The following is a 13767-nucleotide window of genomic DNA, read 5'->3' as shown; positions in this document are numbered from 1 at the left end:
TCCGTCGTGCCTATGCTGCTGGGAAATTGAGCTAGCCGCAGCAGAATGATTCACCCCTCTGGCTCTACGGGTCGAGTTCCCCATAAACAAGAGCCCTAATCCGGGGGCTGCGAGGGGCGGTTGAGCTGGGTTTTTACCATTGGAGGCAAGAGCAGGATCCGGCCCCCTGCACTCCAGGAAGCGCCAAAGCCCAGCCCCCAGGGAGAGAGCAGATCCAGGCCCAGCCCTGTCCTCAGGTGGGTTCAAGAGGCTTATAACTGTAGCTTAGTTAAATTCCATTCTGGCCAGGAGAGCAGCAGCTTTCTCGCCCAGGAATGTCGCGGGGGGAGCAGTCAGGGGCTTCTTGGCAAAGCGGCTGCCTCTGAGTGCCAAGTCGGTTTGCAGGGGCCCTTTGCCCGCTGCCTGGCACGGCTGGCTCCCCTCCGGCCTGGTTGCTGGGGTTTATGGAATCTCCCCCGGCAGGGGTCGTGCTTCCATTAGGAATCCCAGCGCGGGCTCCGAGCCTGCGGGAGCCTGAGTCAGACGCTGGGGGGCAGCAGGTGTCTAGGGGGAGGCAGGTTAGTGAGGGAAAGCAAGAGGTAGAGGAAGTCAGGGCTCCTGGGTTCTACTCCCAAGTCTGGGAGTGGGGCCTAGTGGTTAGAGCAGGGGGGCTGGGAATTAGGACTGCTGGGTTCTATCTCCAGTTCTAGGACAGAGTGTGGGCTAGTGGTTAGAGCTACAGGGAGAGTGAATTAGTAGAACTTGTAGGCTCTATCCCAGAATCAGGCAGGAGGGGGGTGGGTGGGTGAGTGAGTGAGTGAGTGGCGGGGTGGGCGGGTGCGCTAGCTCTCAGGACACCTGGGTTCTATTCTCATCTCTGCTGCTCATTCACCTTGGGCAAATCACGTCCTTGTTCTGTGCCTCAGTTTCCCTCTCTCTCCAGGCTACGGCCTCAACTGCAAAAACAGCCTTTCTGGTTAATTGCTGCAAGCGTGACCTGCTTTACTCAGGCAAGTAACCGTCATTGAAGCCAATGGGCTACGTACGTGAGCAAAGCTGCACATGGGATCGAGTGGAATCAGGCACGAGGCTAGGCGTCAGGAGAGCTTAATTTGACTCCCAGCTCCGCCATTGACCTTGGGCAACTCACCCCCACCCCGTGCCGTGCCTCAGTTTCCCCTCCCGCCTTTTGTATATTTAGCATCTGAGCTCTTTGGGGCAGGGCTTTTCTCTCACGCTGTGTCTGTGCAGCGCCTGGCCCAATGGGGCCCCTGATCTCAGCCGGGGGCTGCGCACCTTATGGCTGCAGCTGCGTGTGGAAAAGAGGCTCCATCCTCTCCGGGTGGGGCAGGTGTGGGGGTGGCTGCCCCGGAGCCGAGCTCAGGCGGGCTGGGCCGATCTCCCCTTACCTTGGGGGGCAGGATCCCCTTGGCTACAGATAGGCCCGGGAGATCGCCAGCTCTCTGGGGCATCCTGGGACAGGGGGGTCAGAGGGAGCCCCTTGATCCAGGCTGATGCCGCTGGGGCTCAGGTGAGCCCCGCCCAGGTGAGCAGGGGGGCGGGGCCTACCTGCCTGGCTGCCTCAGGTGCGGGAGGAGGGAGGCACCTGCTTTCCCCTGGGTCACATGGGCGAGAGGGAAGGCGGAGCTGGCCAGATCGCAGCCCTGGGAGGGAGCGGACGGAGGGTCAGGGCCGGTGAGTGCGGGGAAGGGGATCGGGGCTCTATGGGGCAGCCCCCACCTATGGAGCAGGCAGGGCTAAAGAAACCCCCTCTGCCCCTTTAAGAGAGCCTGGACTCCCCCCTCCCATTTCATTTAATGCCAGGGGACCCTCCGGGGCGGGGGGGGAGGCAACTCCCCCCTCCCCCCCCCCTTGGAATTTGGCTGCTGCTGGTGGAGGCTGGTCTGTGCCCCCCCCCCCCCACCTGTACCTTGGGTCTGGTTTCTCCGGTGCCACAGATCGGGGTGGGGAGATGCCCCCCCCGGGGTTACCTACACCCACCCCCAGCCTGGGCCCACCGTGGCGTGGGAGCGGTGATCCCAGCCCAGGGCACAGGCGGCGAGAGGCCTGGCCGCCCCTGGGAACCCAGGCGATCGGGTGCCTGGAGTTGATTCATATTGGAGACCGGGTTTCCTGGTCTCCCCGGGTGCTTCCTCCTTCGGGGGAGCCCCACCCCCCTTCCGGGAGTAGCCCCGGCTGGAGGGGGCTGGGGAGGGGGTCGCTCTGGGCGGGGGTGGCACACGCGGGGTTAATGAGCTCTGGGTGACTTTCACTGGGTTTGTGCTTAATCAGCTGGGTTAAAAATTGACCAGCGAGGCCCAGCTGGGCTGGGACCCACAGAGGGAGTCGATATGGGGGGATGGGACCCAGGGGCACCCCCGTTTCTTTAAAACCATCTCCCTGCCCTGAGATGGACTTGGCAGGGCCTTGCATGGGGGGGGAGCTGGAGTGGGCTAGGCTGGGGGGCCATCACTAGCCCTGGGGGGCCATCGCTAGCCCTGAGTGGCTTGGGATGTTGCCGCAGGATCTGGGAGAGGGCTGGAGATTTGCCCTTGCGGGGCTGGTGGCTCCTGCTGCTGAGGGCCAAAAATGAGGTCTGTGATCTGTGACCTGGGCTCGTGCTTAGGGGGGCAGGAATCTGGCTGGGGACTGAATGATTCCTTGCTATCTCCCCCCGCCCCCTGCCGCTGCCTTCATGCCAGAGGCTCTGTGCCCCTCAGACCCCCCCCCCCATGGCAAGGTCCCCTCCTCTCTGTGCCCCCTTCCCCAATGCTGGGCTGTCCCATGCCAGCTGCTCTGTGTCTCACCTCCCTCACTTTCCCCCATCCCATGGTCCCCCATTTCCCCTCCCCCATACCAGGGCGCCCCCTTCCCAAGGGGGTTCTGTGTGCCCCCCATTGCCCCGCATACCAAAGTCCCCAAGGTCCTCCTGTTCTGCACACGCCCGGGAGCCTCAGTAGAAAGGTGGGCCCTGCCCCAAATGTGTGTCCACACCAGGGAAATTTGGTGTGGCAGCCCCCTCGTGGCCCACCGGGACCTGCACCCCACGTTCACCTGCACAGCTGCCCCCCGCTGTTCATCCCCCTGGCCGGGAGGAGGGGTATGGAGAGTGGCGGCTTCTCCCTGGGAACTCTGGGCCCGGTGGGTTTTACCTTATCATCTGGGTTCCTCTAGTGCCCCCAAAGGTGAGCAGGGCCCCGGTGTGCTGGGTGTGGCCGTGTAAGCTCTGTGGGGGCAGGGAATCAAAATAGATGAGAGGGGAAAAGAGTTTTCACAGGGTAGCAGGGGAAACTGAGGCACGGGAGAGTGACTGGCTGGAGGAGGCTCAGGGAGTCGGGCAGAAGTGGGAGTGGATCCCGGGTCTGATTCACAGGCCTGTGTCTTAGCCACTAAACCATGCTCCCTAAGCAAGCGTGTGCGGCTTCTATCCTGGCCCCCTTGATAAATAGCCTCTGGCAAGAGGCAGGCCCAGCCCCAAAGAGCTTGCAGTCTAAATAGGTGGGAGGGGAAACTGAGGCACAGTGAGTTGTCCACAGTCCATGACCATGCTGGGAAGGGAACTGGGCTCTCCTGGTTCCCAGCCCAGAGCCCTAGCCACTAGGCCACGCTGCGTGCCGGGTTCTCCGTAGACCTTGCTGAGCGTTCGGGATTTGTTGAGATGACCTGGCTGTGGGTGTCTGCAGAGGCCTGTGGCTTATTTGAAATACCAGAGAGCAGCATTTCTGATGGCAACTGGAAGAAATTTGGGTTTGGTTCGTGGCGGTACCTGCTATTAGAGTGATTGGCTGATGGGGTTGGGGAAACAGGCTGGGTTTTTCCTGGGATGGGAACCACAAGGAGTATGGAGCAGTGGGTAAAGCAGGGAGGGCTGGGACAGGAGCCAGGACTCCTGGATTCCTTCCCGGACCTGGGAATAGTGTCTTCTCTAGCTTAGAGCTGACAGCCAGGACTCCTGGGTTCTATTCCCAGTTCTGGAGGCATTTGCCGCTGGTTAGAGCCGGGGATCAAACGCCCGGACTCCTGGGTTCTGTTCTCAGCTCTGCCAGTGACTCGCTGTCTGGACTCCTGGTTTCTGTATCTGGCTGTGCGCTGGCCCAGCACTCTGCCTCCCTCTCGCTGGGGCAAGTCCTGTCCCTGCTTGGTGCCTCAGTTTCCCCATCTGTAACACTTGCCTTCCTCCCGGGGCGTTGGGAGGCTGGATTCGGCCAAGGTCCGTGCGGTGCTTTGGTACCCTGGCCGCTTGCACGGAAGATGCAGCAGCAGCTCCAATGTGACTAGGATGAGGATCTGCTGAGAGCAGCAGGGATGGGAAAAGGGTCTGTTCTGTGGAGAGGGCTCCCTGAGCAGGGGCCATGGCAGGTTTGCTACACCCCACCCTGCCCCTTCGAGCTTTGTCCTGCCTAATTTGGGCAGCCCTGGCTGACAGGAACAGCCTAGGGCCTGAAATCCTCCTCCTGATGAAGACATTTGCATCTCCAAAGGGCTGGATCACTAGAAACTTCATTCCACACACCAAGGAGGCTCCTTCTACCTGTGCTCCCCTCTGTCAGTGACTCTGTGCACCCCATTTCAGGGTTCCCCATTCCTCTCAGCCCCCTATCCACCCCCTGCCAGGGGCTCTGTGTGCCCCATTCCCCACCATTATCTCTTGGACTTCCTTTTCGTGCCTTCTGCTGGTTCTTTGATCTGGAGCCGATTCAGCCCTGGTCAAAGCTCAGGGATCTACCCACCAGATGTTGGGGGGGCTCCGTGTGTCTGCTGTTCTCCGCCACCCCTGCAGTTTTTCTGATCATCCCCCAAATCGACAGGGTGCTGCCCCAAAATATCCCTGGAAGTGATCGGACAGGGCATTGCAAAGTTATTGCGTTTCGGACAACGCAGAAGGGCCACCAGGTAGATCTTACGGACTCCTGAGCTTGACCACTAATGGGTGGGGCGTGCGGCTTTCTAGATACTTTGCACGGCCCCCGTCTGGCTACAAACCAGGGTCTTCACAAGCTTTCACAGATTTAGCCTCATGATTCCAGAATTTCTGGGCACGTTCTAAGCACCTTGATTGATTTGGGGGGTGGAAACTGGAAAAGGCAGATTCCGCCAGAGGGAGAGAGGGGAACGTCCGGCCTGCCGAGGGCCCAGTTGCTGCCGCAGATGGAGGAATCTCTCTGCCCGTAGCTGGTCCCAGGCAGAAGCTTAGTAAGCTGTGTGCACTCTCGCTGGGTGGGCAGGTCCGACCGAGAATGAGGTGGGATCCCCCGGGGCGAGGTGCTGGACAAAGAATAAAAGAGACAGTCCCTGCCCCCGAAGCACTTGTCTAAACAAACTTTCCCAATCCCTGCTGGGACACAGGGCGGTCTTGTTTTCTCTTATTGTACGGATGGGGAAACTGAGGCACGGAGCGGGGCAGTGATTTGCCCAAGGTCACCCAGAGGGTCAGAACTGGGGATAGTGCCCAGGGCTCTGTCTGCTAGGCTGGCACGGTGATGTCTGCTTCCAGCTGCGTTGGGGCTGGATTCTATCCCGGAGGCAGCCCCACGAGGAGCAGCGTCACGCTTGCCTAGCACGGTGCTGAAGGCTGCATCAGCTGAGGCCTAGGCTGGCTAGAGGAGGCAGTGTGGCCTAGCAGACGGAGCCTTGGGTTGGAACACCTGGGTCCTAGGCCCAGCTCTGCCTGCTGGGTGACCCTGGGCAAGCCACTTTCCTGCTCTGCCGTGCCTCAGTTTCCCCATGGGGGGAATGATTGCGACCTCCCTTGTAAAGCGCTTTGGGATTGGCTAGATAAGAGCCTAGGGTTATTTCTGCACGTGCCCGGTTCCGTTCTCCCTGACTCCAGCTCCTGGCGCGCTGAGTTCCTAACTTAACCCTTTAGTGACTTCAGCACAACCCCGGCCCCTGCCAAAGGAACTGGCTGAGAGAAATCCTGAGCAACCGAGCTCAGTCCGGGGAGGATCCCAGCCATCCTTGGAGCCACGGGGGTGCACGGAAGCAAACCAACCAACCTCCACGAGAGGTTGTAAATGCTGGGGGGGGGGGGGAAGCTCCAGAATCCCTTGCTCAAACGACCCCAAATTCGGACCACGGACCCTCCCCGGCGCCCCCATGAGGTGCAGCAAATTTCACGCCAATCCAAGTACGTGGACGGATCGTAGCATGCCCAGAAGAGCCGACCTGGTGGAGGGGGGTAGGCTTGGTGGTCTGTGGGTCTAAAGGTTGCAGAGCTGGGGGAGGGTGTCACTGAGGGGGCGGGGGGGGGTTACTAGTGGCTTTGACCCCTTTCTCACTGTCCTTTCCCAGGTGCTGAAACCCTGGGGGCTGCCGGTTCCTTGTCATCCCCATCTCCAAGGGCCCCCCACGCCCCCCAACGGGCTGAGGACGCTGGGAAGCAGGAGGCTGGGCTCCGGTTGCACCATCAGGATTGTGGTCCCCCTAGGGAGAGGGGGCGTGACCGCCCCATGTCCCCCCCTCCCTCCCAGACATCCGGGGGAGCGATGGCGGGCTACAGTCACCCCTTGCTCCTGGTCGTGGCCCTGCAGTCCCTGTTACAGACGGCCCTGGGCCAAGGTAGGTGGTGGGTTGTCAAGTGCATCTGCTTACACGCATCTTGCTGCTCCAACGGCCCAGGACCGGAAGGAGACTCCCCCTCCCTATAGGCAGTATAGGCCCTATGACACACATCTGAGCAGTTCTGATTCCATGCAGCAGAGGGCAGCGGTGCCCCCCCACGGCAATAAAGTGGATAGAATCATTCACTGAAGCCCGGTGCTAGCAAGATCTGCTGCGGGCAAGTCCCCCTGGCAGGAGGCGGCAGCTTAGCTTGACTAAAGTTGCTGCTGGGCTGTCGTTAGTCGGGGCAGCTGGAATGCGGGGACTCCATGGCTTTAGATTCTGGTCACCGGGGATGCGGCCGCAGCACTGGGGTCAACCCAGCATTGCCTGGGTCAGACCAAAACACAGAGCATTGACCCTCTTGTGTGTTTACCAGCAGAGGGGTGATGGGCACAGTTAATCGGCTGCCATGCCCCACCCCAGAGGTGGCTGCATTTCAGCACTGGCTGAGCGATCCCTGCACAGTTAACAGCTGCGTGGCTGTTAACCAGCTGCCCTGTTCTACCCCAGAGGTGGCTGCATTTCTGTGGTTGCAAGAACGATCCCTGCATGCAATGGTAGGGAGGTTGGGAGAGGGGGTGTCACCCTTTGGCATGCAAGGCCCGGATTGGGAGGTTTGATTATTCTCCCCCCCCCTTTAAATCTTCCACTGGTGTTATTACATGGGAGAAGGAACATACAGTACCCTGGGGGGGGGGGGGGGCTCTGAGGTGCTACCGTAATACACCTTATAAAGAATGTTCAGCACCCACCACAGTGGGGTCCTTGGCCATGATGGGGGCTCTACCGTAATCCATATAATAGAGTTGATGCCTGAAGCAGGTGACTAGATTTTAATGGGGCCAGCATACAACACCTGCCCCCTCCCCACCCCCCCAGCAGCTTCCCAGGGCAGATCCTGTGGCTCTCAGTCTCCAGACACCCCCCCCCCACGGCCATTGCTGCTGCCCCCCTCCCGCCAGGGCAAACCGCAGGTGTGTTTGTGGAAGGCCCCTTCCCTGTTACGGCTTGATCCCGTCCTGTCCCGGGCCCCGCACCAGCCCTGGCGCAGAGCCGGGTTTCAGTTGTCCCGGCGCTGGGTTTCAGAGCCTGACACAGGTGGATCCACACCCTGGAGGGGGTGGGGGAGGGAGCGGCTGGAACAGGGGGTGAGTCACCTCTGTTGGGGGAATGTCCCTGGGACTGGCCGATCTCTTAGCACCCCGTCCCGTGTGTCTCTGTTTATGGGTGGAGACACCTATAAGAGTTTTAAGACCCCCCCCCCAAATGCATCAAACAAACAGTTTCAACTCCCGCCCCCAGTATGTAACTTACAGCTCTGGGCAAAGAGGGGGAAGGTCCAAAATCCTTATCAAGCAAGGACTCCGCCTGCCTTGGAAACTGTATCCAGGCTGCACAGTAATGGCTAGTGGTTAGAGTGGGGGCGGGCAGGGCAGCTGGGAACCAGGGCTCTGGGGTTCCATTCCCAACCCTGGTAGGATCTAGGGCTTGGGGGGTGGGGTGGGGTAGGAGTAGGGGCTGCTGGATTCTCAGCCCTGGGAGGGGAGTGGTTAGAGCAGGGAGGGGCTGGGAGCCAGGACTCCTGGGTTCTATCCCCAGCACTGAGAGGAGAGTGGGGTCTAGTGGTTAGAGCGGTGTGTATACTGGGACTCAGGACTCCTGGGTTCTATCCCCAGCACTCAGAGGAGAGTGGGGTCTAGTGGTTAGAGCGGTGTGTATACTGGGACTCAGGACTCCTGGGTTCTATCCCCAGCTCTGGGAGGGGAGTGGGATTTAGAAGGGGTGCTGAGAGCCAGGACTCCTGGGTTCTATCCCCAGCTCTGGGAGGGGAGTGGGATTTAGAAGGGGTGCTGAGAGCCAGGACTCCTGGGTTCTATCCCCAGCTCTGGGAGGGGAGTGGGATTTAGAAGGGGGTGCTGAGAGCCAGGACTCCTGGGTTCTATCCCCAGTTCTGCCATTGACTAGCAAAGCGGGGAGGGGGTGGGGGTGACTTGGGACCATCTCTACTGTGCGGGGAGAGTCCTGTGCATACCAGGGCCCCCCCTCCTGCTGGATCCCAGAGCTCTGAGTCGCACCTGGGTCCTGGGAAGGGCTCCAGCCCCTCCCAGCTGCCTGTTCAGGCCTGACCTGCTCTCGCACAATCACCCTGGAGCTGGGAGCGTGGGCTGAAGGCCAGGCTGGCGACTGGGCAGGGCAGGATGGAGCAGAGAGGGGCAGCCTGGGAGCTGTAGTTCCCTTCCTGCATAATGGCGAGGCAAAGGAAGGGAGCGGCTGGCCTGGCACAGAGAACAGCGTGTTGCTTACAGACTGGAGGGAGAGTCCCGCACCCTAGGAGGCTGGATGGTGCATGGGGGAGCAGAGCTTGGATTGCGGGGATGAGCCCAGGGGGGCGGTTGAGTTGTACCATCGATATTGGGAGACCTGCTGGGAGTAGGGCTAGTGGTTAGAGCTGGGAATCGGGGGCTCCTGGGTTCTGCCCCCAGCCCTGGCAGGGGAGTGGGGATGAGTGGTTAGAGCAGAGTGGGCTGGGAGTCAGGACACCTGGGTTCTGTCCCCAGCCCTGGCAGGGGAGTGGGGATGAGTGGTTAGAGCAGAGTGGACTGGGAGTCAGGACACCTGGGTTCTGCCCGCAGCCCCGGCAGGGGAGTGGGGATGAGTGGTTAGAGCAGAGCGGGCTGGGAGTCAGGACACCTGGGTTCTGTCCCCAGCCCTGGCAGGGGTGGGGGTGGGGTCTAGTGGTTAGAGCTGGGGGGAGGGGGGGCTGGGTTGGAGGAGCATAGGGGCTGGCTTGTGTGCACTGCTGCCCCCTGCTGGACAGGGACTACCATCACACCTCCCCAGGTGGTAGTTGATGGGTTTCTCTTGCTGAGCTGAGCTCCTGGGCGGGGGCAGCACTGGGCCAGGTTGCTGTCGGGGTAGCAGAGACCTTCAGGCAAACCGTGGTTTCTGCTGGAAGTGATACTGTCTGCTTGGTGAAGGGCCCCCAGAAGGCAGAATCAGAAGCCCCCCCGGGGTGGTGCCAGAGGGGTGCTGTGCTGCAGGGAGTGGGCTGCGGGGGTGCTGTCAGTGCTGGCCCCAATGTCCCACTGTGGCACTAGGGGGCGCTGTGGTACAGGGAGCAGGGGCTGGGCTCGGTAGGGGGCTCTGTCCCATTGGGGTCATTAAAGGTCACTCCATATGGCACTTTTCCAGGAATTGGGGTGGTGATAGTTTAGGGAGGATGTGACAGCTCACTTGGATAACCCCAGGCTGCTGCCTCCCTAAATAACCTTCCCCCTGCCCTGGTGCACTTGAAACTGGGAATCTCCTTCATTTCCTGTCCTAAACTATTGCTCTGCAGTGGCTAACCGGCTGCCACACCGCACCCCAGAGGTGGCTGCATGGTGGTGCTGGTGCCTGCGTAGCATCAGTGCCATGGTTGAGCTCTCTGATCGCGGGGGGGGGGGATATACTCCAGCAGAGGCCTCCTAACATCAAAGCCTCTTATCGCACCCCCTTGCCGTACCCCTCCCCACGCTAAGCTCTGTTCTCTTTATTCCTCTTTTAAATCAAGCCACGAACGGGAGCACCACGACACCCACACCCGCATCAGGGCTCACGGTAAGTAGGCTGGGGGGGGCAGATCAGCTGTGTGTGTTGGGGGGCGTTATTCCAGCATGCACTGGGGAGAGAGACTTGAGTGGAACTTGAGGCTGGAAGCTTGGAGATATTGTACAGGGTATGTGTGTGGGGGGGTTCCAATTTGGGAAGGGGGAGGGATCTGGAGCAGGAGGCCTAGCTCCCCACCCCTGTCCACCACCTCCTCTGGGGAGCCCCTGTCTTTACCTCCCACGCTCCTGGTTGGCTCCTGGGGTAACCCCCCTTCCTCCCCCCTCGATCCTCAGCTCCAACCCTGCCCTGGGTTGAATGCCCGGCTCCCTTGTGCATGCAGCGTTCTCCCCTCTGTGCAAGAGTGTTCTCCTCTGCATCAGCCTCCTGCTCCCATTGCTAACACAGCCCCCCCTCCATGGCACCTCTCTGCCCGCCACGCCCACGGGGAGCTGGGCAGGGCATGATTCTGGTTCCGTCTCACTCTTCCCCCGCTCCCTCCTGGCAGGAGTCGGAGCGGCTGGCGGCCATCATTGTCCCCTCCCTAGTCGGGGGTCTCCTGCTTATTGGACTCGTGATCTTCGGGGCGCTCAAGGTGCGGGAGAGGCGGCAGACGGAGGGCACCTACCGGCCAAGTAACGAGGAGCAGGTGGGTGCTCGGGTGGTGACGAACGCTAACCTCCAACTGCCCCCCGAGGAGCGGCTGATCTGACCCGGGGGAAGGGGGGGTCACACACACCCCCTCCCCAGACTGGCAGACTCTGCACCGGCTGGACCCTGCGGTTCCAGAGCCAGCTGCACACCTGGCGGGGGGGGGGGGGCCTCCTTGCTCTCTGCTGGCTGGAAGGAGCCGACGTCTTCGTCGCTGGATGCATCGGATTTGAACCTACGCCCTCCTGCTGCGGGGGAGTGTGTGTGGGGGGGGTGCCGCCCAGCCAGGGGCAGCCCGGGGCAGCTTGCCTGCGAAACTGCTGGCCATGCTGGTGCTGCGCAACATCGCCTCCTGGTGGACCACTTTATCCTTCCCCATCCACCCCCGTCTGCGTCTCACACGTGTCCTGTAATCTCCCCTACCTCGGTCAGTGTCTGTCTGTCCCGGGGCCGGCTGCAGGGGGGTTGTGCTTGAAGCTGCCCGGGTTACCGAGCCGGCCTCAGCTTGCATTGCAGGCTGCAGATGGGGAGTGACTCTGTGTTGGCAACCGGGCTGCCGAAAGCGAGGCTGGCGCGGCAGCGAAGGAAGGGGAAGCTAGAAACTCCTGCCTGAGCCGCCATGGAAGGTTTTGGCTTTAAAAAAAATCCGCTGGAGGGGAACAGCCGTGTCTATGCATTGTGTAAAAAACCGATCCCCCGGGTTAGTTAATACACGTCAGCCCGAGGTGCAGACGGAAGGTAGGGGAAGAGAGGTTTAAGTCCCTTCACTGTCGTGCCTCATTTTCCCCATCTATCACTCCCCCTCCCCCTGGTGCTCTACAAAACCTTCTTGGGTGCATGTGGAAGGAGCCACATCACTCTCTAGCGGCTGGTGAATGCAGAGGATAATAGCCTCCTGCGGCTGTCAGCTGATGGAGCTGCTCCTTGGGCTGGGCTCACTGGACTCAAACCTGGGCTGCTGATGGGGTCATTTCTCATGGTGTGCAGAGGAGTGAAATACGCTAATAACTCAAAAAACAACTGGGCGGCCTTTTCTGCTTCCCTGTCCCTGGGGAATGAACCAAACTGCACCCAACTTAATGATCCAAATCTGCGTCCTCCGGCAGGGCCGTGATTCATCCCTTCCTTAAACCAAATCTCGTTGGCATCTTCTCCCATGTGCGGCATCCCCCCGGAGCAGGTGTTGGGCCCTTTTCCCCCAAGCCACAGTGTCCCACAGCACAGCCCCGCCCCATTGCTGCCCCTACCCCCGGCCAGCACCGGGGCTAAGGTTATTTCCCTGCATGGGGCAGCCTGTCCCCTCATCAGTGAGGCTGGAGCAGGAGCAACTGTCCCCTGCCTTAAGCTTCCAGACCCAGCTGCAGTAGAAGCCGCTTGTGAGCGTATTTCCACGCCCCATTAGTCACACCTACCAGGAGCGGTTCCCGAGCCTCGGGCTTGGTTTGTGGATCTTTAACTCAAAGAGCTTTTTTCCCACCAGTGCCTTGGCCATTTGAGTTATGCGGAACACCTACCGTCCATAGGTTTCCAATAGGCTGGCCCATGGGGCTGGCAGTGCCTTTATGCCGCCCATGGGTCGTTGCTATGAACATCTCAGCCTCTTAACTTTGATGTAGTGGCAGGGAGTTCCCCAGGCTTCCAAGGGAGGGAGATGGGGGCGGGGAGCTGTTTGCCCAGGGGGCCATCCAGCATCAGGGCTTGCTAGGAACCCAGTTCCCCAACCAGCTGCCATCTTTACAGCCCCTGGTCGATGCTTCCTCGCTGTAGGCTGCGTCTGGGATCTGTCCCCCTGCCTGCCGCCGGCGCCTCTGTGGCATGCTCAGTGCCTGGCTGAAAGCTTCCCCTGCTCCTCCAGCCGTCACCTGGTGCTGCGTGTTCTCCGCCTCAGTCACCTCTTCTCTCCTTTCAGTCCTCCCGGGACGACCCGAAATTAACCGAGCTGTGAGAGCCGGGAGCAAACGTCACCAGAGCATGGCCCTGGCCCTTTGAAACGGCCGGAGTTGGGATCTCCCGGCCCCATGCCCACCCACTGGTCAGTTCCTCACCCCGCCCTCCCCATGGGGTCACTCCGCCCAGGCTGCCTCTTACAACCTCCCTGTTCACCCAGCACCGGGGGGGCTGGTCGCTGACTGGGGTTCTGGGGCCCTGTGATAATACAAAGAACTGCAGCAGGGCTGGGGTCCTGACATGGGACCAGCTGTTCACAGCTCAGGGTGGGCCCCTGGGTGCAACTCCACCCACATGGGGCCCCCTGGTGCAGCTCTGTCCCCACCGCCAGCCTTCTAGCTCTCGAATCTCTTCTTCAGCTGTGACGCCTGAAGCAGGGCTGGGAGCCATGTGGGATTTAGGCTGCCGTTGGAATCAATGGGAGTTAGGCACCTCCTGCCCTTTGAGGAGCTGGGCCTCGGACCCAGGGGGTTTAGGTGCCCATGGTGCTAATCTTACCCCTTCTCTGCACCCAACTATGCAGCAATGTAACTCAAGCCGTGCCCCGACGCTCGGCTAGAAAGGGAGGCTGGTCGTGCCAGGAAGGCTCTGCCTCAGACCCGCTGGGTGACCCTGGACAAGTCACGTCACCTCTCGTGCCTCAGTTTCCCTAGTTGTAGGAAGCCAGTCCTACAGGGCCAGCGAGGAGCAGGAGGCAGGGTTACCTGCCCCTCTGGGTGCTGGGAGGGTGGCTTTTTAAGCTGGGTTTATAGAATGTTGTGTTTTCCCTCCTCTGTGCAAATTCAACTTTTATTTTTTTGTAAAATAAACTAACTTTGGGATCAATTAAAAAAAAAATGGGGACGGGGGCCCACGCCCTCTCACCCTTGCGGAGTGATGCATTTTTTGCAGAGGGCGGGGATCCGGTCAGCCAAGGGAGGGGAAACTGCAGCTGCCCGCGAGCGCGGAGCCCCACTGTGGGACGGCCGATTGAACAGCAACCACCTGGCGGTTCCACCA

The 13767-nt window shown here is 60.6% G+C and overlaps 1 protein-coding gene across 1 annotated transcript; it reads left to right on the top strand.

Annotated features, from left to right (window-relative positions):
• Positions 1-1563: 1563 nt before the first annotated feature.
• On the top strand, positions 1564-11072 carry LOC123353704 (protein crumbs homolog 3-like). Its single transcript, XM_044995058.1, has 4 exons — positions 1564-1674; positions 6271-6537; positions 10136-10182; positions 10679-11072. Exons 1-4 carry the CDS (start codon positions 1605-1607, stop codon positions 10880-10882), a joined length of 588 nt encoding a protein of 195 aa, XP_044850993.1. The 5' UTR covers positions 1564-1604; the 3' UTR covers positions 10883-11072.
• Positions 11073-13767: the final 2695 nt, after the last annotated feature.

The sequence above is a fragment of the Mauremys mutica genome, chromosome 20 (genome assembly GCF_020497125.1).
Source record: "Mauremys mutica isolate MM-2020 ecotype Southern chromosome 20, ASM2049712v1, whole genome shotgun sequence".
Taxonomy (NCBI): domain Eukaryota; kingdom Metazoa; phylum Chordata; order Testudines; family Geoemydidae; genus Mauremys; species Mauremys mutica.
The sequence above is the reverse complement of the archived record's forward strand: the minus strand, read 5'-3'. Positions and strand labels throughout refer to the sequence as shown.